This window comes from Hippopotamus amphibius, chromosome 17 (assembly GCF_030028045.1).
Source record: "Hippopotamus amphibius kiboko isolate mHipAmp2 chromosome 17, mHipAmp2.hap2, whole genome shotgun sequence".
Lineage (NCBI taxonomy): Eukaryota > Metazoa > Chordata > Mammalia > Artiodactyla > Hippopotamidae > Hippopotamus > Hippopotamus amphibius.
In genome coordinates this window covers 46986158-47013461 of record NC_080202.1, presented here as the reverse complement: position 1 = coordinate 47013461, position 27304 = coordinate 46986158, and the positions used below count along the sequence as shown (strand labels likewise).

Here is a 27304-nt window from a genome sequence, read left to right as displayed (position 1 = left end):
AAAAAACCCAAACCAGAAAATGCCTTTAAACAAACACTTTTTTTCTTTGGTGATTGTCCTCTGTAAAGTCATTCTTAGTGGTGTTTAAAAAAATGCAAACATGGACATAGAGATGATCATACTAAGTGAAGTAAGTCAAAGAAAGACAGATATTATACACTATCACTTATATGTGGAATCTAAAAAAGAGATACAAATGAAATAATTTACAAAACAGAAACAGACTCACAGACATAGAAAACAAACTTATGGTTACCAAAGGGGAGAGTGGGGGGAAGGATAAATTAGGAGTTTGGGATTAACAGATACGCAATAGTATATATAAAATAGATAAACAACAAGGTCCTACTGTGTAGCACAGGGAACTACATTCAATATCTTGTAATAACCTGTAACGGAAAAGAATCTGAAAAAGAATATACATAGGGAGAGATAGGAATAAGAAAGAGAAGAATGAATCAGTGACTCCCCAAATACAGGCTGGCATATGGCCAGGTAGGAAACTAACACAACACTGTAAATCAACTATACACCTGAAACTAACACAACATTGTAAATCAACTATACTTCAATTTTTTTAAATGCAAATAACTTTAAAATGCCACCTTACGGTGGAGAAGCATATGGTAGAGCAGAGAAGCTTCTGCTCTCCAAACCCCCAAATGGCTGAATTAATTTTCTTTGATGTACTGATACAAAGAAGAGGTTGGGAACAGCTAAAGCAAATAGAAATGGGATAAAGCAGACAAACAACGCTGGCTGTTCTAAAGTCTTCCCCAGGCACCAATCAATTGGGTGGCTGAGAAGTGGAGATGAATCCCAGCCCTGCACCAGGACCAAGGCACATCTGCAGATAAGCCTGTTTGTGACTGGTTCACCTGTACAACCAAGTTCATTTTCTAAATTGAAACAAATCAGAATGCATAAGCTGTCATCCTCATGCATTGCTGCCTTGGCTGTTGGATCTAACAGAACTGACTGTGCTTGAAAAGAACTTGCAGGTTCTGTGTCACCTGATTCTTTAAAAAAAAAAAAATCATTACAGTTGGGAGTTCTTAAAAAAAAAAACTGGTATTTGAGTCATAGCAATCTTCAGGCAACACATTAGCCCACTAAAATTTAAGAGAAAAATAACATTTACTGAAATAGAACTGGTCCATGGCCTATTTAGTGGGCACATAATAGCTCTGACCCTGAGAGAAGCTTCTGGAGCATCCCTAAGTTTTAGAAGACTGGTTTTGCAAAATCCAAGGTACCATGGACAAATAAGTGTGGCAAGTGTTGCATGCTACAACTCCCTTTTGGAGATTCACAATGTTACTGTTATTCTGCAATAACAAAATCTGTTAAAATCTGTATAACCTGGTGTTTCTCTTACTTAACTGGCTATGTGATAGTTATAAGTGATTCTAGACTGTTTCCATCTAAGCTCCCTTGATCCTGGAAGACTTTTGAACTTGGTCGTCCTGACTCTATGACACTAGCCTCATGCCATGACCCATGCCTCCAGTGACTTCACCACCTTCTCTGGGATGGTGGCCTGTACCTTGCTCATCAGTGCCCCCAGCTGGAGGACTGTTTCTATGGCCTGGTCCCTAACAGGTCCCGGCACTTATGGCTCCATTTCTAAAAAGGGATACTTCCTTTGCCCTCCCCCTGCCAATTACATATGGCCCTGGATTCTCAGGGTTAATTGTGATACAGAGATAAAAGTTATTTTCTAATCACCTAACTCCCGTCACTATCCCATCTCCATGATGCCAGAGAAGGAATATTTAGGGACCTTCATTCTATTTTAGCTTACATAGTAGCTGAGATGGCCAGATTGTCTTCTAATTTCCTTCCAAACAAGACCAATCCTAGAGCTCAGGTAAAATAGTGTATCTGCCCTAGACTTGTAACTATTTCCTACTTATGTAATTTAGGGGTTTCTACTACCCTCGGTTGGGACTCAGTGGAAGGTGGAGGAGGGGGAGCTTAAGGAGAACAAGAGGGCTTGAGAGGAATGGAGGTCGGTCTGTACACAACAGCACCCATCGGCTCTTTCAATTATCGGGGAAGCTCATGAGGTCAAGATTGGAAGTGAAATTCCTATCCAGGACAGTTAGCTGCTTTCAGGAAAACACTTCAATCTCCTAGTGCCACTCCTGGGAAGATAACCCGAGTTCCTCTTGGGGGACCAACGACCCAGTCGTGAGCAGCCAGACTCTCTTCCCCGGCTGGGCTGACCCATCTCTCATTGTGGCTCAGTACTGTTTGAGGCTCTCATGCAAGAGTCATTTCCTAATCCCTGGTCTCTTACAGTTGACTTTTTCTACCTCTTTCAACTAAATAATTAAAATGTTGGGCACTGGACAGTCCACTACTATCTTTGGGGAATGGCCAGCCTCTCGAACTAACAGAAAGGTGCTTTCCATTTGTCATCACCTCTTCTGCGGATTCTTATTAAAAGATGTTTTGGTGGAGTGGGTGGTCACGGTAGCAACATATATACAGCAATTGTATATTCTAGGTCACTGTTATCGACTTATTATAGCTTGGAGTTTTCAATTTCTTACAAATGAGAAGAAAAGCCTTTTTTCCCTCCTTCATTACTACCGAGGTTGAATTGATGCTGCTGAGCTATGTTCATACTCCAGTGAGGCCTTTTTTTAGCCCTAGAAAAACAAAATCGGCGACTTTGGAAAGCAGCCAGTCTCCTCGGGCACCTTCCTCTGTGACTTTATAAACTTCAGAAGAACCGGCAGGTTTTGAAGAACTGGTTAGATGATCTGTCCTCTGGAAAATTGCCGTTATGTTGTTCTTTGTTTACAGTATAATTAGAATTTTTTTTTCCTATAACTGAGCTAAAGATATTTTTTTCCACTTCTAGGGCAAATGGCATTTCCACACAATCCTAAACACACACAGTCACTCACAGTGATGAAAAAGCTTTTACGTCTTAATAACTGTGATAATACCGAAGCCCTAGATGACCCTAAAGAGAAAGTTCTCTTAGCTGGATTTTCTCACAAATGAGGGCAGCGTGAGGTCTCAGTAATAGGCTGGACAGTCAGAAATAAGACCCAGGGGATCCCCAGGAATAGACATACATTGCTCTGGACAAATCCTATGAGAAGAGACACCTGTCTGGAGTATTATTAAGAGCCTGTCTGCCTCCTTGAGGGAGGGTGGAGCGTGGTGATCCCAGATGGGAATTTGGCTTTGGGGAAGTTTTGCTTTGGGGCACAGACAGGAAATATGGGGCTTCGAATGACATCAAGAAGAGGTATTTTGGATTAAAGGATCAAGGGATAAAAAGCACAGTGAAAAAGCATTTAAAACAGGAAAAAAGATGAAGACAATTGAAAGCATCTGTCCTAAGTCCTGGGAGCAGACCCTGTAGTCAGAGAGAAGAGTGGGCTCTTCCTCCCGGGCAGAGAGCGTGAGAACACGACTGAGTCCTAGTGAGGGGGAGGGAGTCAGCTTCAAAACGAACACTGCGGGCCTGAAAATGTGCACCTACAGCCAGAGAGAAAAAAAAACCCAGAGGTCCTCACTGGGGAGATGGAAAGAAAAGCTGTGCTATATTTGGGATGGAAAATAAAAGTGACTAGCCGGGAACAATGTTGCTTCCTTGTGGAGAATTAAATCCAGACCTTGCCCTGACACTCAAAGCTACCATGACCTGGCCTCCACGTATGTGGGCAGCCTGCATCCAGCAACATCACCTGCCCACTGAGCCTGGAATCACCACACAGTGGACTGAATGTCTGTGCCCCTCATTCATGTGTTGAACCCTAACCCCCAAACGTGATGGCATTTAGATTTGGGGGCTTTGGCAGGTAATGAGGTTTAGATGAGCTCATGAGGGTGGGGCGCTCACAATGGGATTAGTGCTCTTATAAGAAGAGACCAGAGAGCTTGCTTTCACTCTCTTTCTGCATGTGAGGACACAGCAAGAAGACTGTCAGCAAACCTGGAAGAGAGCTCTCATCAGGAAATGAACCAGCTGACTGTGAACTTCCCAGACTCCAGGACTGTGAAAAATAAACGTCTGTTGTTTAAGCCACCCAGTTCATGGTGCTTTGTGGTGCAGCCCAAGCACCCTAAGACAGAGCGAGTGTCTGCAGGTGGGAGTTTTACTCTCCCCAAGGTCCAGCTCAAACCCCACCTGCTCCAAGAAATCTTCCCACAATTCTCCCAGGCAGAATTTCTCTCTCCTTTGCACAATCCTCTGTTTGCACTTCAACTGTAACACATAGCACTGGTCTTCCTTGAAATACTGACAGCTATGTATTCATCTGCAATCACTTTATTTTCCCCTACTCCTTCCCATTCAGCCCACTTCACTACCTGTGCCAATCCTAACTGAGGCAGGAAGTACTTACATTGTTCTGACATGTCACGTGATTGGCCCCAACATTAATGGGGCATGTCAACTGCAGGACAGTTTCCTGGGTTATACGATTCTCTCTCCTCCCTTTCCCTTGGCCTACTGATGTGCCCCTATTCTTATAACCTGATTTTTGTACATTAGTCTCTCAGACCAGTTCTGACCCACTGCCACCCCTCCCGTCACATGCTTGCCAGATAAAACATAAAATGAGCCCTCTTTTAGTATAGTAAAGCCCATGCTATATTTGAGACATACTTATACTAAAAATTACTTGCTGATAATCTGAAAATTCAAACTTAACTGGACATTCTGTATTTTTACTTGCTGAAGCTGACAACCTTATCACCCCAGCATCTCAGGTCCAAGTAACCTATGTAAGAGGGCTGTGTCCTATTCTTGCCTGCACATCTTCTTGAGGACTACAGTCCTGTCTCTGAAGTTCATGGCCCCAGTCCAGGGACCAGGGCCTTCCCTTTCACATTGCAATTGCTTGTCTGGCTGGATTCCCAGGGCTGTTTATTCTGCCCTCTGGTCTGAACCTCTGCTGTTAGCCCAGCTCAGAGCTCATCCAAGTCTGAGTGCCAGCCTGTCCCTTGAGCTGTGTCATGGCCTGTCCCATCTTGTCTCCAGAAAACTCCGTGACTTGCAGGTGACTCCCAGGTTTTGACTGGAATGTCTATTTCACCAGATTGTGACTTCCCAAAGGGCAGGGATTATTGCTTAATGAAGCTTAGCATCTAGCATGATGCTTTACATGTTGTTGGTGCTCAATAATAAATTACTGTTAACCTGAAAGTGAAAGATGGTGTTATGGGTTGAATTGCATCCCCCCTAAATATATGTTGAAGTCCTAACCCCAGTTCCTCAGAATGTGATCTTATTGGGAATTGGGGGTAGTTGCAGGTGTACCTAGTTAACATGAGGTCAAACTGGCATAAAGCAGGTCCTTAATCCAATATGACTGATGTCCTTATAAGAAGAAGAGAGAGACACAGTGAAGAGGATGCCATGTGAACACACAGACACACACAGAAGGAAGACAGCTATGTGAAAACGGAGGCAGAGATTGGAGTGGTGCTTCCACAAGCCAAGGAATGCCAGAGGCCACCAGAAGCTAGAAAGAGGCAAAGAAGAATTCCTTTCCTACCGGTTGCAGAGGGACCATTGCCCCGCCAACAACTTGATTCAGACTTCTAGCCTCTGTAAGTATAAGACAATAAATTCCTGTTGTTTTAAGCCACCCAATTTGTGATACTTTGTTATGGCAGCTCTAGGAAACTACCTCAAGGATTGTATTAGGGAGGCATTTAACCAAAAAAATGAGGGCCCAGAAGAAATCAATAATAAATATATGAGAGTCTGAAGGGGCTGAGTATGAGACTATACAACTCTAACTTCTTCACGTTTTGTCTCCATGTTTCCTCAAACAGATGAAATTTGTGTTCCTTTAAAAGTCTGAACTGTATGATGAGAACTGCAGGAGTACCGTGGGGCAGAGGCTGGGCAAAAGTAAAGGGTACGAGTCCCTCGGACATCCTCCGCGGCCTGCACAGAGGTGGGCAGAAGAGGCCAAGGTCCACGGTGATGGAGACTGGAGGGAAAGGCTTCTACGGGGGGGTGCGTCCCTGTGGGGATGGCTTTGTCAGGAACCATGGTTGCCATTCTGCTGCCTTCTGTTTTCGGAACCTCTGTACTTTTAATACATACTCTTAAAAAATGAACACAATATTGCTAAACATTTTTTCAGACTTCATTTCTCTGCTAATCACCCCTACATTTCACAGTCGTGTCATGAATTTATGGAGAACACGTGCTATCAGTTTTGGGTCAAGTCAAGGTGACCCCATTCTAAGGCAGAAAATAACTGCCTTTGCATAGTTATAGAGACAAGAACTCTCTTGGCCACGCAACTAGGGATTGCATCTCAAATGAAAAGTCCACGCACAAGCTTTTGGAGACGTGGGAAGTGGGGTAACATCAGCTATCAATAAAATCAAATAAATCCTAGACAATTAGTACTGTCCAGTCTAATGAGCCTAGTCTGTGTTGAGGGGCACCAAGATATATTCCCTTTTATTCATCCACAGAACTTCCATTTTAATGATGGCAGCTTCCAGCACTGTATGACATAGAATAATAACAACGAACATTTATTGAGGGTTTACCATGCACCAAGGACTAGGCTGAGATTTCATGTGGATTATCTGGTATTATCTTCATATCACCCTCAGGAGATAGTTACTGTATTTTCCCCTCTTACAGATGGGGAAATGGAGGCTTAAAAGGAATTAATCTGCACAACTGTCAATGGAGGCAGGATTCCAAAGATTCCAAAGTCTTCCTCTTGAAGACTATGCGATTAATGGGGCTAGGGAGTGCAGGCAGTGGGGAACCACTGAACTGCCTGTAATTTATAGGCTATTTATAATGGTAACAGTTTTCCATACATTAGATCAGGGGTTGATAAACTATAGGCTGGACACCAAATGCAGCCTGCTGCCTGGGTAAATACAACCATCTCTACATATTATCTCTGGCTGCTTTCTCAGAGACAGAGACTGGCCCACAGAGCAGAAACTATTTACTATATGACCCTTTACAGAAAAAGTCTTCTGACTCCTGTGTTCGATCACTGAATCCTTCTACTAATAGCTCTATGAAAAAAGGGATTATCCCAGTTTTAGAGATGAAGAAGCTTAGGTTCACAGAACTTAAGATTCTTGCTCTAGGACAGTGTTTCTCTGACTTCTAAATTGTAAAAACTGTATTTTGCCATAGAACTGCTTTTTCTCCCCCCAAAATAGGGACATTGGGAACTGTGCTATATATATTCCTTCATTTCAAGAAAAGACATTTTAATACCCAAGAATGAGGGTTCTAATTATTAACAGTCCTTTAAGTGGAATAAATTTAATTTTATGAAAAACTTTCTTTTTTTCATTTTGCAAAGGACGGATGAGAACACAGTCACGGACCAGCATGAGTTCAAGAACCAGCAGTTGGGGGTCACTTGCTTAATAACTTTAGCTAGTAAGAGCCAGAGGATATTTAGGCCTACCTGACTCCAAAGCAGGTGACACTTTTGTATCTATTGGGAATCCATCTACCTTTGACCCATGCACTCCTTCTGTCATTCAATAACTACTTATCGAGAATCTACTGTGTGTCACGTATGTACCATGCTTGTGCCAATGACATGATGAACCGTTTTTCTTCATGTCCTTCTCACCATCTCTCTTTCCTTTGGCTGTTTTGATTACAACTAAAAACTCAACTCCATCACAGCTCGGTTAACCATTTTCTTCTTGTGACAGTTTGACCTGTTTGCCGTCGAAGAAAATGATCCAAATGAAAATACCACAACACAATGACATCATAGACAATTTTTTTTTTAGTGTAAATAATAATGCTAGAGGCTCTTAGGACAGGAAGAAATTAAATGACTTTACCAAGCCTCTGAGACGGTCCAATCTGAGTAAAATAGTTTGAATGTACGTCTTTATCGTTTCAAGGTCTTTCTGTAAGGGAGCAGGTCCCAGATGATAAGGAAAAGTCCCACCTCTCATCGATGACTACCATTATCTCTTTAATATCACATTGCTAGAAACCATTCTGTTACAGTGAACTATCACAAGCAGAGCAGTCAAGCTATTTAAAAGTACAAGCAAAAGTTAATTATGTAAAGTGACTATGAAGGCATTTAAATTAACATTCATACTCTTGAACAAATGAGAACATTCAAATTATTGCATTATATATAACTATGTGATAGCCTACATTTAAATATTTCTGATTCTGAATTAGTCCTCTATTTTTTTTTTATTACATTGATACGATGAGAAGTACGAGGGAAGTTCCAATTCCTCCACTGATCTTAGGCTGAATATTTTTAAATGATTAAATGAAACTTACTGTGTATTCTGGTCCCCGAGGTTCATTTGGACAAGAGGGAAAAGAAAAAAGAGAGAGAAAATGATGATTTAGACCACACTTATATGCAATATAAACCCACACAACTAACAAATATTGCTGAATTACAATTATTAAAAATGTGGTAAAGAAGCCTTCCAAGAATTAAACTTTCATAAATACTAACTGTCTCCCCGTTTGCTCTTGAAATTCTTTCATATGACACTTCTGCGGCTGGCTACATAAGGAGTGTAAGACAAGATTCAATTAGCCTATAGTTTTGTGGCTAATTAAAAACCAAAGAGTGGGCCTTAGAAAAGCAGAATTAAAGACTAATAATTCCAGTAGAGCATTTCTTTAACCAGAAAAGAAATCTTTTAAGTGGAAAAGCAGCTTTTAAAACCAATAAGAAGAGCCTGTTAGGATGATGTTGAAATGGGATCTTGAATTTGTGTGTGTTTGAGGGCAGGAAACAAATCTTCTAAATTTTTTGGTTGCAGTTTCTAGTTCAGTATCAACACTGAGTGTTATTATCACTCCACTACAAGTCAGAAAAAAAGTGATTTTCATATCATCCAGTTGCAAAGGAAGTGGTTTGGAGTAGAAAGACCCAACAGAAACTTTTATACAAATTATAGTCAAGTTTTGTTTTACAGGGAAGGGGAGTTGTTTGTAAAGCAAACAAGTCAAAGTAAACAACTTGTTTATGAACAAACCACACCACAACATTATTTGGGGATTACTGAGAAGAGGGGGAGAAATAAGGATAATGAAATCGCTAGAAATGTCACTAAAAAGAGCCTCCCTTTTCTTCTCCATATGCTATTTACTAAAGTCACTTTAAGAAGGAAGATGGAGTGGTTTAGCTTAACCCCCACAACCTCTTGCTAGGAAGAGTGCTGACCTAAAAGTATGGAGGCAAAGGGTCAGCAAGATATCAAGGGCTCCCACCAGTCCCTGCTTGGATAATCCACCCTCAATCAGGGAAATGTGAATCCTCCTATGTCCTTGCATGGATACAAGGTGTACAAGGACTTACCTGTAATCGTGTAGGGATAATAGTTCCACGCCTTCTCTGTAACATAAAATATTTTGGGAACAACAGCTCTAGCCCAGCTAGGCAGTTTGCTAAGAGGAAAGAAAGAAAGAAGAAAAGACAATTAGACTCTGTCCGGGCCTCACCCTGCTACCATATCTTTCTGGAGAAATTGACTGCTCGAGAAATCAGAGGACTTCTATTTCTGCTCTTCTCTCCGTAGCCACTCGGTCATCACCTCCCTGGCCTTCACCATAGCTAAGTCATCCTCGGTTCATATTTAGGACACGCATGTTTAGAAGGCAAGAGAGAGGCACAGAACAGATTGGTTCCCCAGAAGGAACCAACACTGCCAATACCTTGATTGGAGACTTCTGGCCTCCACCCTGGGAGAGGATAAATGTGTGTTGTCTAAAGCCACCCCAGTCTACAGCAATTTGTTGCTGCAGCCCCAGGAAACTAATGGAATGACAGAGTCATTCCTTTGGAACAGGGACCTGGGCAGCCATTTGCAGAAAACATTTTCAAAACAAGGAAAACCCAAGGGCACAGGTCCCAAGATCCTTGGTAAACCGAGGACTAATTAAGTTCTGCTTTTCTTTGTTCTGTTTTCCTTCTGAGGCAAACGCTACAGCTTACTGCAGGACCAGAGAATTCCTTTAAATATTACATTTAAATATATAGCATGTATATTTCTGAAGTATGTCTGCACGATTTTATTCCCCCCCAGCACTCTATCCTGGGGTTTTCTGTCTTTCCAGACGCTACCACTTTGTTTCCTTCCTATGCTGGTGCCTACAGCTAAGTGCCTGGGACGCCAACATCTAGCAGTACATCAGACCCAGAGCGATGACGCAGACTCTCTGCTCCTGAGGGCTGCAACTTGGCAATAAAGAACAACAAGAAGCAGTTGTGAATTGCAAGCTGATCTAGCTAGGGGAGGGGGGCATCAAGGTAAAAGGACCCCAAAGCCCCAATCCCACTTGGACATGGGGTTTAAATGACATCCAGAGCCAGTAAAATACTGTGCACCTTGTATGTCTTCCTAAATTGTTTCTCTTATTTCTGACAATATCCAGGCCTTGCTTTTTAAAAGACAAATATGTCTTTTTGATGGCCAGCCAGACCTAACCCAAAGATAGTACTGGGCTGTTTATCAGGGTTAAAACAAATGGGGAAATCAGAGGCCCTCCCAGGCCGGGTGAGTGTCAGACGAAGGCCACTGCTCTCAGGTGTGCGGTGAGGGGCGCATGGAGCGATGTACAATTCACAGAGCAATTCTTGCTGCTCTAACGCAGAATGGCTCACTCCCATAAAATCATCTCTGCAGTAACTGCTCATTTACCTTCCCTTCACTCCGCTCAGAAGGAAGGGGCTGCTTCCCAACAGGGGTTTTTACAGCTTTCGCCTAGGATGTATCCTTTCAGTCACTGAAGTTGGAGGGTAACTGGGGTCGACGTTGAGAGGGGGAACGTCGTGCTGGGCTGGCTTGTGGACAGCAGTGGCGAGCACAACGTCCCCCAGGTCCCTGCTGTTTGCCCCTACACTCCAGAGTGATATGCCAATGGGTCATACAGGGAGGTGTGGATTCTACTCATAGGCAAGTGGTCTTCCTGGGCTTTTAGTGGACTGAAACAGGATTGTGGAATCTCCCCAAAGTAAGCTAGGCATTGCTCAGCTTAGACAAAGTACTTATGTCTGCCTGTAAGTATTAGAGCCCTTTCTCCACTATTGTCTTGGGGAGGGGGGGGGGAGATGTTCTGTCTACACTGCACCCCTCCCCAGATTCACCAGCCTCCTCTTGATAGCACTTCTGGGCCCAAGTCCTCCATAACTCATTCCCTCTATCATTTAAAAAGCCTCCCTGCAGAACCACATTCCTAAGCAACAATCATTTTCTGGAAGGAAGATTACAAACACTGGCCATTTTCCATTCGTGTTGAGACTTGTCCTATCTGTAAATGGTCAGGATTCCAGACTCTAGAATCTTTATCTCAGCTCTTTCATCCATCAATGTCTGCAGGATATGCAGCTCTATAACCAAATACCTTTTCCAACAAGAGGCCCTAAAACACACATTTAGCCAAGATGGCCGATACTGAGAAATGGAATATTTCCTGCCGTCTCAGTAAACAAAGGATGTCACAGTCATCAGCACTTGCAGCCCCCCGGTGTGAGCTGGTGAGCCCTGAGGGAACTCAGGAAGGAAAGAACACCTGCCATCAGCAGCCATCAGACTGCAGCCACTCCCTATGGTGAGCCCTGAGGAGACTCAGGATGTGAAAATACAGGCTACTGGCCCCAGATAGCTGATGTGCACATCAAAGGAATGATTTCAGTGAGCCCAGACTCTTGCATCTTCCCATACATAGAAAAGTGCTAAATTTCTAAACGTGGGATACCTGTTTTTTTTTTTTTTTTTTAATTTACAATGATCTTTTGATGTTCCCGACTACCTGCCCTTTGTTGCAAAACTTCTACATAACCTGGCTCCCCCCATCGCCTCCTCGGAGCAGTGCTCTCAGGGTTACTTAAGATGCTGCCTCCCGGGCTTGAAGTCCTAAGAGTTCCTGCCAAATAAAACATAACTCTCCACTTTTAGGTTGTGAATAATTTTTTAAGTCCACAATACAATTTAATGTGACTCTTCTAAATAGTCTGGGAAGGAGGCCCTTCTGCTATAAGCCATTTACTAGGCCAGGCACAGGAGGCGTTGGAACAAACACCATGATAGGCCATTTAAATATTTCTAAGCCCAGTACAGACCTTCTCTTAGCCCCTGGCTTCTCCAGGGCACATCACTATTCAAATTGTTTTTGTCTGAGAAAGTAAAATTCATTTTTCCCTGCAGCAATGATTTATTAGGGCTGCAAAGGAAAATGGAATTAAATTAGACGCCACTGCTGCTGTCATTTTCATGATGTATACTGCCACACAGCCTACACTTCCAAGGAGAAGCCTGTCACTCAAACTCACTACCTGGCATTAAACAAGAACCTCTCTTCTGGAAAGGTGGCATGACTTGAATAACATCCTCTTGGTCCACTGGCTGAGACCAAACCTCCCAAGACCATCTCACCATGGCAAAGGCTTTAGAGACACTGAAGAAAAAGACAAAACTCTAAAACCTTTAAGGTTTTATGTGCTGACGTGGAATGCTACTGTGTTTCCCCAAAACCTTTGTCCATGCCTCCCAAAGACAGACTTTTCAAGTTTTTTTTTTTTCTTACTTCTTTACTTTACATGAAATAGAACATATCGATGACAGCCAGGTGGTCAACTTGTCCCAGGTTACATGGGACTGAAACAGGAGAGAAGGGGGCAGGGCACAACCTTTGAAAGAATGACATAGCCTGAAGACATGACATAAACTGATTAGAACCAAATGGGTGCAAGATGGTGGACAAGTGGACTTCCACTAGACCTTGAGCCTCAGTACATGCTCATTCTAACACATAAACAAGCTAAATGACACGCCCACAGGCACCATGACAGTTCCAAGGCCAACCATAAGGGTCAAAAAGCAGGTGGTGGCTCAATTCCTAGAAATCCCCACCCCTTCCCAAAATAGCTGGAATACTCCTCCCACTCATTAGCCTATAAAATTACCCACCCCTATAAAAACAACTGCATACCCTGGTGCCTTTCTCACCTTCTGAGATGGCCCACACTCTGTCTGTGGAATGTGTTTCTCTCTAAATAAATCCACTTCTTACCTATCACTTTGTCTGAATTCTTTCTGGGATAAGACATCAAGAGCTTCATTAAGTCCTGAAACCAGGTGTGTGATCTCAGTTGGAAGACCTTGGGTTTTGGTTGGGTTCGAGTCGCGGCTGTGTGGGTTCAAGTCCCAATCTGGGTTTAGGCTGGGTTCGAGTCCCGGCACGTGGGTTCAAGTCCCAATCTGCGGTGCACAATTTCAGGACTGTCCTGCCTTTAGCGCTGAAAAGTCCAGCATGCTAAATTCCTTGGTCCTGGGCAAAATGGGACAGTTGGTCATTCTAGAGCAGTGGTTCCCATTTCAATGGGAAAGGAGGGTGGAAGTTGATGACTATTGAATGACCATGAAGAGTCTTTCAAAATAGTGTGGAAATAAGCTCTTAGGTCAGAATCTCTGGCTCCAACAGTTCCTCTATGATCTGTTGCCTGCCACATGAGCTGTGGGCACTAAGCTCTTATTTGGGGGAAGATCTGGCAGAACAGGAAAAAGAAATGCAAAAGACCCAAGCCTCAGCAACAAGGTTCTACTGATGAGCTGGTAGGTAAAGTGACCAGCTGGTGGCTTTGCTTATCTAGTTAAACAGGATTCATGACTTAGGGAAGCTGTACCCTCTCCTACCCAGAGCCACTAGAAGCCAGGAGAGGTTGCCCTGGAAGGCAAGAGCCATGTAGAGGGAGAAACGTTCTCGCCGTGCAAATCAATTCAGGCATTAGGCGGAATCACCGTTAGAAACTGGCAACCCTCCCTGACTGGCAGCTGCCAGCACATCCTACCTAATCCAGCAGCCGTAGTGGAGAAGAACATGACACTTCGTGACTGATAAACAAGCCTAAAAATAGGCTCCATCTTTCCTCCAGTGCCCCTCTGCCCCCACCTGATTTCCTCGCCTCATGGCCTTCAGTGGGAGGGAATTGGAGGGATGCTAGGGATGAAGTGAAAATCAAAGGGGACAAAAGAAAAGGCCTACCCTCATATGATTCTGGAAGACAGGTCTTATTTAGAATTGCTATTCCAGGGTTTGGTCAGTATCTTGCCTCCTTTCCCTGGATGCCAGTTGAAACCAGGATTTTTGAAGGCAAGCCAAGAAATACCACTTATTTGGTTAACTGAACTGAATCAAAGGCCCAAGGACAACCACCAAATGTACTAATGTATTAGTACTAATGTAATGTTCTAAATGCATTAGGCAGCCACCCAAATGTACTGCACACAACAGTGTATCAGACACTATAGGAAGGGCCAGAGAATAGAGTAACCCCACAGTCCTGGCAGATAAGAGGCAAGTACTAAAAGGATAAATGGCATTTGAAAAAGACATTATGCTCAATTTAAAAATGGGCAAAGGATTTCAATAGACACGTCTCTGAAGAAGACATACAAATGGCCCATGAGCATAGGAAAAGATGCTCAATATCATTAGTCATTAGGGAAATGCCAATCAAAACCCAAACAAGATACCACTTCACACCCACGAGGATGGCTGTAAGACGGACAATAAAAAGTAGTGGTGATTATGTAGAGAAACTGGAACTCTCAGACATTGCTGGAGGGAGTGTAAAATGGTGCAGTCGCTTTGGAAAACAGTCTGGAAGTTCCTCTCCCCACCCACTAGTAGCCTGGCTCAGCCTGGGAACTCAATTTGATGCTTACGTTTGGAATTTTATTTCTTCATGTCATTTCATCATTTCATTTCATTTCATTTCATTTCATTTCATTTATTTTTTTGGCCGTGGCTTGCAGGATCTCAGTTCTCCAAGCAGGGCTTGAACTCGGGCCACACAGCAGTGAAAGCCTGGAATCCTAACCACTAGGCAACCAGGGAACTCCCTATGTTTGGAATTTTAGAACAAATGATAGAAAGAAAAAAATGGGCAGTTCTGGCCCCCCACAGCAGCCATGATGGTAATGGCAGAATGAAAGGTCAGTTTCACTTAACGGTGGTTGTCATCATTGGTGCTCTTGGCCTCTTGGAGCTGCCCTGATAGCTGTCCATTCTTGAGCTTCCAGATAATTCTGTGGACTACTAACATCCTTCCACGAAATGTCCTTTCTGGTCCAGACAGACTCAGAGCGGAGGCCCTGATGACACAGGCAGTGAGTACTTCCAGTGCCCCAAAGAGTTGCTCTGGGTAATAAGTCAATAAAGCAGTTTCTGAATGAGATCTGTCTTCCCATACAGACAGACGTATGGAAGAGAATCCATTCCCTTTGTCAACTTGTGAATTCAGGTCCAAAGGACGTTGATATTTCTCTAAGTTATTTACTTATTTACTTATTTATTTATCTGCACTTAGTTACCCGATCGGGGATCAAACCCGTGCCCCCTGCATTGGAAGTGCGGAGTTTTAACCACTGGGCCGCCAGGGAAGTCCCTCTGCGTAAGTTATTAAGTGGGCACTGGAACATCCTAGCTACTTCCAGTCCTACTCTCAGGACCCACTTCCTTGTGGTCAGTGAAGGGGTTCACAACATGCTACAGCTACATCAGGATTACTTTGAGCTGAAGACATTTGAGAATCCAACAGTTGCAGGAAGACACTTTTTCTGAACTCCCCTTATCTGCATAAAAACAGAACCTCCCAAAAGAATTCAACTGTCATAAATCCCCCTTCCAGAGTTTCACAACCAGAGAAGATTGACTCCTATCACCAGAGACAAGAAGTAAGCACCAGGATAAGAAATCGCCTAAAGAGACATTGTCACAAAACTATCTTATCTCACATCTGTTCTCCTAAGGCCTCATTTATTTTTCATTTAAGACATTTGTTTTCTGATAAGTCCCTTTTCTCTCCCTCCTCTACTAAAATGGCATATAAGCCCCAAATTCTAACCACCCCTTTCAGTCATATTTTTCTGGATGTTCTTGCCTATGTACCTGAATAAAAACTTGTCTTTTCTCTTGTTAATCTGTCAGTTTCAGTTTAATTCGCGGGAGCTGAATCACCAATACTAAGTGGGTTGAAGAAAAGTTTTTCCTCCTTGACACCACTCATAAGAGGGACAGATGAACTTACAAATAATGAAATCAGTTGACCTAGGACCCTACTTCAATCAGAATACAAGAACTATGTCTTTTATTCTAAATTTTATTTATTTATTTATTGGCTGCATTGGGTGTTGCTGCGCACAGGCTTTCTCTAGTTGCAGAGAGCGGGGGCTACTCTTTGTTGTGATGCATGGGCTTCTTATTGCGGTGGCTTCTCTCATTGCAGAGCTCAGGCTCTAGGCACGCGGGCTTCAGTAGTTGTGGCATGTGGACTCAACAGTTGTGGCTTGCAGGCTCTAGAGTGTAGGCTCAGTAGTTGTGGCACACGGGCTTAGTAGCTCTGCAGCATGTGGGATCTTCCCGGACCAGGGCTCAAACCCATGTCCCTTGCATTGACAGGTGGATTCTTAACCACTGCACCACCAGGGAAGCCAAAGAATTATGTCTTAATTATTAAGAGATTCCCTCCAACACCAGAACAATTTGTTACACATTGTCAATTTCAATAAACACTCATTTAATGAACTACGATTACAAAGCGCCCTCGCCAACATGGCAGTCCCATGGCCTGTGCATGCAGGACATGGGTTAACTTGAGGTGGGTTAACTCTAGTTTATAACTACAAAGTAGTGGGTCTGGTTTAGTTTTATGATTATGAAAATACTTATTACTTTATAGTTATGTCACATATCAATTTTTTCTTCCTCTCTTACTAAACCATAATCTCCCTGGTTCTGAGATTAAATGATGGACTTACTTTAGATTTGTGCAAAAGGAGCTAAAAGTACTTTTTCTGTCCCTCTCTGGTTACTCATTTACGTGTGCTGGAGGAGAGTCGAGATAATGTCTGAAACAGACTTTAAGCATAGAAAATTAGGGTTGAAAAGAGTCTGAAAGGTTGTCCATTTTAACCACCTACTTGCTGTCTGAATCTGCTTGAGGACAGCCTGACAAGTGAGTGCACCCCCAGCAACAGCATAATTGACTATAAGTCACCCTACTATGCTCTCTGATGGCTCAAATAGATTTCTTCCTTAAACTGAGCCTATATCTTTCTCCTGGCATTCTCACCCATTGGTCTTAGTCTAATTGGTCCTCTTGAGGTCATCTGGAATGCATATGCCTAATCCTTCTCCCACCTCATCACACCATTATACACCCCAGTCTAGTTTTTCTAGGTTAAATGTCCTTGGTTTCTTCCAATATTCTTCATATCACTTAGGCTTCTAATCCTAAGATTCATATGAATAATGTTGAAAAAAGTTCAGTGAGTAGGAGAGACTCACTCTGCTAGACATCAAGACTCTTTATAAAACTATAGTAATTAGAAAATATTAGGATTATATTCTCAAATTCTATTTAAAAACAACCCAGTTGGCATTTTAATTAGATTTGCCTTAATTTATAATTGATTTGGGAACTGATGGCAAGTTTATTACATAACCTTTCCCATCCATGAATATTCTCATTTGTCTAGGGTTTTAAAAACATCCTCTGGTAATTTTTATATTTTCCTCCAAAAAGAGTTTGCATATCTTATGGATTCTTTATTGGGTAACTTTAAGTTTCCTTTCCTCTTGTAAATGGAATTTTTTAAAGTTATTTTTTTGATTTATTGTTCCTGTTGCATAATAGTGCTACTGATTTTTGTATTATGAATTTTATACCCAGCAATCTTGTCAAATTCTCATATTGATGTTAACAGTCAGACATAAATCTGATCAGGTCATGAATTATTATTATTATACTCTGAGGTATTTGATTTGTTAAAGTTTCATATAGGATTTTCATGTGTATGTTCTTAACTGAAATTGGTCTATAAGCTTCCCTTTTGTACTGTTATTATTCAATTTTGTTATCAAGATTTACGTGGTAGGCACTATTAGTTGCCTTCTGAGCCATCACCATGTATTTCTCACCCCCTTTCTTAGAAGCAGATGATGGCTCTCTTGAGCATCTTTCGCTTTTTAATCAGGGAGGAAAATCTCACATCTCATTGGCTGGAACTAGGTCACATGCAATCCCTAGCTGCAAAGGTGGTTGAGAAAGTAAGTACCTGACATTTTCAACCCATGAAATACTTGGAAATTTCTACATTTCTAAGTGATGATGGAGTTCATTTATTGTTGTTACCAATTTTTTATTGTCATGCTTTGTAATCAGCCAACAGAATCTACATGATATTGATTTTCTGGTATTTGAGACTGATTTCTGGCTTACTTTGTAGTCAGTTTTTATACACTTTCATGTGTGTTTGAAAGGAATGTTGGTTCCAGGGCCTATTAATATCCACTAGATCAAGTTTGTAATTCTGTCGTTTACATCTTCTCTACGTTTGTTAAACTGTTTGTCTACTTGATCTATCAGTTTATTAAACAAGTAGATTAAAATCTCCCACTATAACTTTAGGCCTCTTGTGATTTTGTCAGTGTTGCCATATCTTTGTTGAGCTAGGTTCAGGTTTAGGATTTAACACAAATTGTTACTGTGATCACTGATACCTTTCAATTTATTATCTGGCAAACAAAATTTATGTTTTCTATTTACCATGCTTTTTGTAGCCTTCTCTTTGTTCTTCTTCTGCCTTCTATTGGATTGACCAAGTTTCCTCTTGGAAGTTACATATTATTTTTTTAATTAATTTATTTATTTATTGGCTACATTGGGTCTTCATTGCTGCACACAGGCTTTCTCTAGTTACGGCGAGTGGGGGCTACTCTTCATCGTGGTGCACAGGCTCCTCATTGTGGTGGCTTCTCTTGTTGTAGAGTATGGGCTCTAGGCATCTGGGCTTCAGTACTTGCAGCACATGGGCTCAGTAGTTGTGGCTCACGGGCTTAGTTGCTCCGCAGCATGTGGGATCTTCCTGGACCAGGGATCGAACCTGTGTCCCCTGCATTGGTAGGCAGATTCTTAACCACTGCACCACCAGGGAAGTCCCAAGCTTTATATTATATTTCATCCTGTGTTTGTCATACAAGGTGGGGGGAGGGTCCATATTAATCTTTTTAGTTATTATTACTGGAAGTCCAGACATTCTATTTATAACAAATTTCCCTCTTACTAATTTAAAATAAATGGCATATATTTTGTATTCTCCTTTAAAATAAATGTCATATATATTGATAAGAAAACAGACATGACAGAGGCAGCTGGATACTTCTTGGTCTGTTTCAGGAAAAGTTATAAAATTTTCTAATTTCTTGAATTTGGTACATAGGGAACATTCCCCAGGCAATAACTTGGGAAAATGCAATCGTCTGCCAGGAAATGGAATTTTCTGTAGGTTTATATCTATTTCCTTGCACCCCCTCACACTTCTCTTTGCTCTACAGAGGTGATGGATGCTCAGTATTTGATTTACACACTTTGCACTAAGAATGCCAAAGCAGCATATTGAGAAACCTCTCTCTGTAAGGAAGCCATCCCCAGGAGCTCAGCTACTCCTGCAAATTAACAGCTGGCTGCAGGCTGAAGTGGTTCCAAACTCTGGGAATTCACAGCTACTAATAGACGAACAGGATCAATCTCATTTGCATTTCATCATGACTCAGGAATTCCCTGGTACTGCATCCCTAGGCAGATTAAAATGTGTTGGTTTAATCAGCCTAAGGCCATCAGTGTCAGGATATTGGCCTGAGAGATTTCCAAACACCCTAGTGACAGAACACAAACCCTCCCATCAAGAAGAAATAGTCCCCTTCAGCCTGCTGGAGGGTGGAGGTCATATGAGAATGTGGGAATCCAAATACGGCTCTTCTCAGAAACATGTGACTGTGGTCAAGGCACTGAGAAGGGAGAGTTCACAAGTGTCAATGGATAAACTGGGGACCCAATCCAGCTATTATGTTGGAAGTGCATCCTGAATAATGAGAAATGGACCAATAGGAGAGTCCATAGGTGGTGGTAAAGAGTATTCATGAAGATGATACCAAAGACCAGAATGGTCATATGCTGGTTCACTGAGATAGACAGTTACTTTCAAGAAAATATATCCCACATGGCATGTAACTACAAATGTTCTGACCCAGAAAAGTGAAAGGAAGAAAATGACCTGGTGGGGGGTGGGGGGGGTGTAAGGTAGGGAGAAGATCAGACAAGCCTCAACAATCAAGTATGTCATTAGTGATAAGAAGACAGAAGAGATTAAAGAATGTATTGTGCAAAACAGAAATGGCAGTCCTGATCAGCACTGGTTGATAATCCTTCAATCTTTACCGTCCAAAGGAGAGATGACAATCTCTACCTTGGGAAGGATGGGTCCACTTGAGAAATAGAAACCACCTGCATACTGCATATCACTTTGATCACAGGTGATCGTTGGTTTTGTTAATTCCCTTTGTGGACACCCAAGTGGTCACTTGGCAGGAAGTGGAAATCAAGACCCCGACGGCACACGGGCACCTTCAGCACTTACTTCTCTACAACTTACAGGCAAAGCCGCCTCTTTCCTACTGCTAACCCAGAACCAAGGGAGAAGACAAAGTCCTTTAATCCTTAAGATCAGATTTCATCTTAACATGCCGTGGCAGGGCGGGGAGAGGTAAGAGGAAAGCTCCTCCTGATGAAAATGCACTTGAGGACTATTTTGCAGAACACAGGGGATTCTGCTTTTGGAAGCAACTAGACTGGCAGTTTTGGAGGGTGGATGTACAGACTTTCCAAGTCACCTTTTTATCCCAGACAGTCACCACCTCTACCTGGGTCATGCTGTGGGGCTGGGTGGGAGGGGCTCCTGAGCAGGGAGGGAGCCGGGAGGCGGAGAGCCAGCTGCCAGGACTTACCTGTTGAGATACACTCGCTTCTCTGTGAACTGCCCGTTGCCATGGTGAGGGTCCTCAAAGGGCTCGTTCTGGACGACCTCTACCCCTTCTCCTCGGTCACTCTGTTCGTGGCTGTGCTTGCTGATCATGTACAGCTGTCCGATTTTGTACTACAAAACACACAGACACAGAGGGGTCAGCCCCAACGCTCGCCTTTGAAAACACCCCTCACCACCACGGCGCCTCAAGCAACTCACAGCATCAGCACTTTCTGCTGAGAAAAGAAAGCAGCACGTGGGCTTGATGTTACTTTTCCTCAGGAGAAGAAGGAGAACTAGTTGTGAGTAGAATGCAGAAACGGCCTGTTCCTGTGAACAGTCTGTCTCACCTTGGCGAATGTTCACCAGGGTGGCTGATGGTCTTCAAGGTTTGGCAGCTGATCAACCAACCCATGGGTAGCAGCAGGGAGGTGGGCGCGCTGGAGTCTCCCTTTCTACTCTGGCCCTACAGGGTTAAGTGGCGCTAAAATCCTAATTTGCTTGGCACAAGACAGGCTAAAGTTCGTTATTTCTGTCCCTTCTTTCTGCCTAATTAACTGCATAGCTGGGCACAAGAGGATTAGATGTCACCTTCTCTTCCATTGCCCCTCTCAAAGTGTTCAACCCTCCTGGAGGCCTCTGTCTCCTAGAACGGTGGTTCTCAAAGGTGGCTGGACAACCTCTAGATGCCCAGGCCCCACTATGAGTGGAAACTGTGGACCCACCTTTAGGCTGGCCCACCAGGAGGAAAATCTACAATATCTTTTCATTCCTTTCCATCCAATTCCACTAACAGTGAAGGGCCTTCCAGCCTGAAGTTCCAGAAGCCATATGTACTTACGGGAAAATGATAAAATAGAATAACATGTAATGTGAACACTTTCTTTGCCCTCTGCATTTTTGAGCTGTTCCATTCTCTTTATTGCCTCTCTGAAAACCCTGAGGCCAGCAGGCATCTCTTTACCCAGTGAACTTCCAAAGTGAGAAAACTAATTTGATGGAAGGGAAAAGAAGAAAGAGAGAGGAAGGAGGGAGTAAAACGACTTTTGCACCAAAGAAGTCTGCTCAGAATCAGCAGGCAGGGTGATGAGACTCTGCTGTGGTCCTTCCCGCAGATTTGGTGTGAAACACACACAGCGTCAGCATCACCAAGGCCCGAGGGATGGGGGAAGGGGCCTGAGTCTGCACAAGCTAATGATGCTCTGGGTTATTCCCAAAGACCCCAGGCCAGCAGGCATATAGGTCTCCTGTCTACGTGCATAAGAGAGAGAAATAGGTTTCAAATTAAGGGGGCAGGTGAAACGTACAAATCAACAGTGCAGTCAGTTCCAAAGCTGAGAGGACACACAGGTCCGAAGGTCCCTCTTTCGTTCTGAGGCAGGTGCTGGGAGGGGAGTGTGAAGAGAATGGGAAAGGCTCTGGTGTGAGGCCAGCCCGAGGGACCAGGCCCAGTAACCATGACAATGGGAACAGCAGCAGGCTGGCTCTTCTCAAAGGGCAGTGCTTCCTGTCTGTGCTTCCACACCCCTCCCCAGGAGCGCCTGCGTTTAAAATGCTTTAAATGTAACTGTGTGTGTGCGCTGAGGATAAGAGCAGGAAGAGGAGAGAGAAAATCAAAGATAAAATTTATTTTTAAATGAATTTTGGGATTAGAACCTTGCCTTGGCTTCCCCTTAGTAAGTCTTCTTTCCTTTGCTCATAAGGACTAACACTCTTTCAAGGAGGAAGACAGTGAGAAAAAGTTTACAGATTGGAGATCTGAGAGATACAGCTGTGAGATCAACACTCCCCTTTACGAGGATGGGCACACAAGCCTGCAGCAGGATGCCCAGCTGCCCGGGGGTGGAGGTTTAACTGGCAGTTGCTTTGTACTCAGCATTCAAAAAACTGTTTACTTACAATGGAATATTACTCTGCCATAAAAAGGAAGTGGGCTTCCCTGGTGGCACAGTGGTTAAGAATCCGCCTGCCAGTGTAGGGGACACAGGTTTGATCCCTGATCCGGGAAGATCCCACAGGCCGTGGAGCACCTAAGCCCGTGCGCCACGACTACTGAGCCTGTGCTCTAGAGCCCTCGAGCCACAACTATTGTGCCCATGTGCCACAACTACTGAAGTCCGCGTGCTTAGAGCCCATGCTCCACAAGAGAAGCCACCGCAATGAGGAGCCCGCATACCACAATGAAGAGTAGCCCCTGCTCACCACAACTAGAGAAAGCCCATGTGCAGCAATGAAGACCCAACACAGCCAATAAACAAATAAATTTATTTATTTAAAAAAAAAAAGGAAGGAAGTGCTGATATTGATATATTGCTTAATGGGTGTTACCAGTTGAATTGTGTTTCCCAAAATTCATATATAAGCCCCAGTACCTCAGAATGTGACCTTATTTGGAGATAGGGTCCTTACAGAGGTAATCAAATTAAAATGAGATCATTAGGATGAGCACTAATCCAACAGGACTGGTTTCCCTATGCAAAGGGGCAAGTTGGGGACTTCCCTGGTGGCGCAGTAGTTAAGAATCCACCTGCCAATGCAGGGGACATGAGTTCAAGCCCTGGTCTGGGAAGATCCCACATGCTACGGAGCAACTAAGCCCGTAAGCCACAACTATTGAGCCCACATGCCACAACTACTAAAGCCTGTGCGCCTAGAGCCCATGCTCCACAACGAGATGAGCCACCACAAGAAGCTCACGCACCGCAACGAAGAGTAGCCCCCACGCGCCGCAATTAGAGAAAGCCCGCACACAGCAACAAAGCCCCAAAGCAGCCAATAAATAAATAAATAAATAAATAAATAAATAACAAAAAAAGCCAAACCAAAAACAAAGGGGCAAGTTGGACATGGAGACACATAGGAAGAAGACGAGATGTGGCGATCCTTCCCTTCCAGCCTTCAGAAGGAAACAGCCCTGCCTGCTGACGTTTAACCTTTGACTTCCACCATCCACGGCTGTCTGTGAGCCCTTAATGGTTCTGGTTGGTTAAGCCACCCGTTCTGTGATGCATTGCTATGGCAGCCCGAGCAGACCAATACAGTGGGTACGGGGTTTCCTTCTGATGTGATGAGAGTGTTCTGGATCTGGATAGAGGTGGTGGTTGCACAACATTGTGAATGTACTAGACACCGCTGCATTGACTTTAAAATGGTTAATTTTGTGTTACGTGATTTCTGCCTTGTGGAAAGGGAATGTTGCCACCATTCCAGGAAACCAGGAATGTTTGCCCGCCATCGAGCCATCAGCCACTGTAGCCACTGCCCTCCCCCTTGATCCGCAATGGCGTGCCCTGAGGGGAATTCAGAATGGAGAAAAACACTTCTGTGCTTTGAATACTGGCCCTAGATAATTAAGATGCATATCTAAGGAATCATGTCAATGAGTGCAGACTCTTGCATCTTCCCATACATTACAAAAGCACTAAAACCATTACCTTGAGATGTCTGATTTTTGTGTAATCTTTTGATGTTCGACTACATGGTTCCCCCCGCCCCGGACAAAACTCCTATATATCCTGGCTCCTCCCTTACCTCTTTGGGCAGTTTCTCAGAGCTCTAGTTCTCAGAAAGCTCCCCAAATACAACTTAACTCACATCTTTTAGGTTGTGCATTTTTCTTAGGTTGAAAACCTCAATTTGTTTTTTTTTAAAAAGTGTTGACCCCACTTCTGAGGCAGATACCCTTAAGCCAAAATGCTGCCAAGGACTTTAGCTGGGGGGACACGCGTTGGCAGAAGAGGTGCCTATCCCTGGACTGTCTCTGGGAGCTCCAACTCACTCATGCATGAAAATGTGTGGGACCAAGGGCGACACATGACACAGAAAAGCCATTAGCCAGACACGAGTCAGCCTGGCTACGCTCAGCTCAAGTGCTTCCTGCCCCGCATTGAAAGGAAAGGGCCTAGGCAGCCAGAGGCTGATTCACCGGCAGCCAGAGGAGGGCCTGGCTGCCCAACCTCATTGATCATTCCGGTGGCTCCTGAATGAGCCATCGTAGGGCAGACACCAGCCTTAGCTCACTGAGATAGTGTCAGTCTGTGGGTGACCAACGGATGCTGGATGCAGTAATGTGGGTGACATTGTTGGGGGTGGCAGGACACTCAAGCCCAGACACTGAGATGGTCAAGGGCCCTGCAGCTATCACTTGTTTCATTCTCAAGCAAATCAGGCCTGTTCTCCTGGTTGTGGCCATCTGAGCTGCGCCATCCAGAAGCAGAGGTTTTAAACCACAACTTGACTCAAAGCACACGTACCCAGAAGTGTCTCAATTAAAGGGGACAGGGCAGGACAGAGAGTCCTTGAACCGTCTCAAAATCACCAGAGATACTCCTAAAAATGCTGAATCCGGGGCCATTCCAGCCCTTTCACATTCCCTCTGAGGTAGAGGAAAGTTGGGGATCTTACTCAAACACATGCTAAAAGCTGAGAACCACTGCGGCAGAGAGTGGGGAAGGCCTTCATTAGTACTTGCCAAGACCAAAATGTTCCATCTTTAGGGGCCTGTTTCTTCTTTCCTTCTGAACACTAAATTCTTGCAAAGCTCTATCCCTAATTTAGTGAGAATACCACATCACAGATGACCAACTCCAAACAAACTTGTATGTGAAATGAAGTCTGCAAAATCCATAGACGCAGAATGACTCTGAAGACATTGAAGCCAGAGAATCAATAACAGAATTGGTAATGATGATGCTGCTGGTGGTACAGTAAAGCTTAACTGATTGCCTGTCAGTGAGGCACCAATTAGGTGCTTTATATTCATTTCCAAGACTCACAATGACTCAGCCAGGTACTTATTTACAGATGAGGAAGCTGAGTCTCTAGAGACTTCCTCCTGCCATGTAGCTTTAAGGTGACAGGGCTGGGATCTGAACACCACAGGTCTGTACTCTTTTTTTTCTCCACCCAAGTTCAGCCCTTACTTCTCTAACAGGTGAACTGCTTTAATAAACCTAGACCTTACTATGATGAACAAAGAGGGATGGTTCGGAGCTACTGCCTTTGAACTTTGCTATTTCAGAAGATGAGGAACAAAAGCCTGATGTCATTGGAAAGATCAAAGTTGTTTAAACTGTGCTCACATATGGAATGGTGGAGCAATTATGCTCTAACTTTGTAAAATCTATTGTTATAATTCCAGAGTTTGGGGTAATCATCATTACAGGTAATCACGATTAGAGACAGCTCTGCGCTGCAGGGCTGAGCCTCTGTGTGAGCCGTCATCAGAAGAGCTACCCCAGATAATTATCTCCATAGTCAAAAAAAAAAAAAATCATAGATCTTTCCCACTTGTACACAGCGCTGCACATTGGATAGAGCTGCAGAACTTGAAGGAAGGCAGAGTTGCATAACATGCCTGGAAAAGCCAAGCAGTTTCATCACTTTGTACTTTTGCAAACTCTGTGACAGGACATGACCAAGGTACTTAATACAGTTCAGCCTCAAACCCTGATTTTTAGAAAAGGTGACCCCAAGTGAAAACTCCTGAGTATGGTATGGGATTATTAACTGACCACCACCAACACCTAAATATCATCCTTGCCGGAAGAAGTATTGGACCCAAAGTTTTAGGTTCAACAGAACCCCAAGCTATGACTGATTTTCACTTAACTGCCCCTTCTCTCAATTGCTGAGCTTCAGAGATCTCTGCAAGGCCAGGCTCCCATATTCCCCCTCACTAAAGAACATAAGGGAGTGTCATCTTTCTTCCAATCCCTCCCTTCCTGTCTCCTTTCTCATCCTCCATTAGTCCCAATACCATTTCCAAACACCATGACGTGAGAGGTGGGAACCACTGTTTTGCAATAAACATTACCCAGCCTGGATGGAGTTATTCCCTGATGCTATGACTCAGGACCTCAAAGCCCCAGATCAGGTATCAGAATTTATAACTACTTCCACCTCTACCATCAAAATGGATGGATGCCACATAATATGGTAGCCACGGAGAAATCCTGTCCCTCTGACTTAACCTGATATCATGTATGTTTCCATCTGTGAAATGTGCATGATTCCTGCCTCTCTCACTCTGGCTGTGTGGCGAGAGGAAAGAGCAGAAGGTGATACGAGCTGGCCTTCCTCAGAGTTTCCCACATTATTTGCATCACCCTTAATGTTTTTTTGGGCTTTCTTCCCCCCAGTCGTCTCCACTCTCAAATACATGGACCTCAAAGCACCGCGAAGCAATTGCCTCACGATGCACAAGGAGCCCCCTGAAGAGTGTCTGAAAGATAAAACAGCACCCAGGACTCCAGTGCATCGCAGTCTTCATGCCAAGTGGTACCAAAATTGTAATTACACTCAGGGAAGGGGATCTGATGAGGCCAGGTTTTAACAACCTCATCTCAGAAAACGAGAGGCTAGAGCCAGCTGTTTTCTAGAATCTCACAGCACAGCAGAGGCAGCGGGACAAATGCTCTGGTTTAGCAGTCAGCAAACTATGTGGCCCGGTGCCGTTTTTTTAAAATAAAGT

General features: G+C 43.6%; 1 protein-coding gene across 1 annotated transcript in view; it reads right to left on the bottom strand.

Annotated features, from left to right (window-relative positions):
- PITPNC1 (phosphatidylinositol transfer protein cytoplasmic 1) overlaps positions 1–27304 on the bottom strand; it is a 239555-nt gene that overhangs the window by 94540 nt on the left and 117711 nt on the right. Inside the window, exons 2-4 of the mRNA XM_057717128.1 lie at positions 20816–20964; positions 9327–9415; positions 8291–8298 (exon numbers count right to left, since the gene is read on the bottom strand). Coding sequence (XP_057573111.1) covers positions 8291–8298; positions 9327–9415; positions 20816–20964 — 246 coding nt within the window. The remainder of the gene's footprint in view (positions 1–8290; positions 8299–9326; positions 9416–20815; positions 20965–27304) is intronic.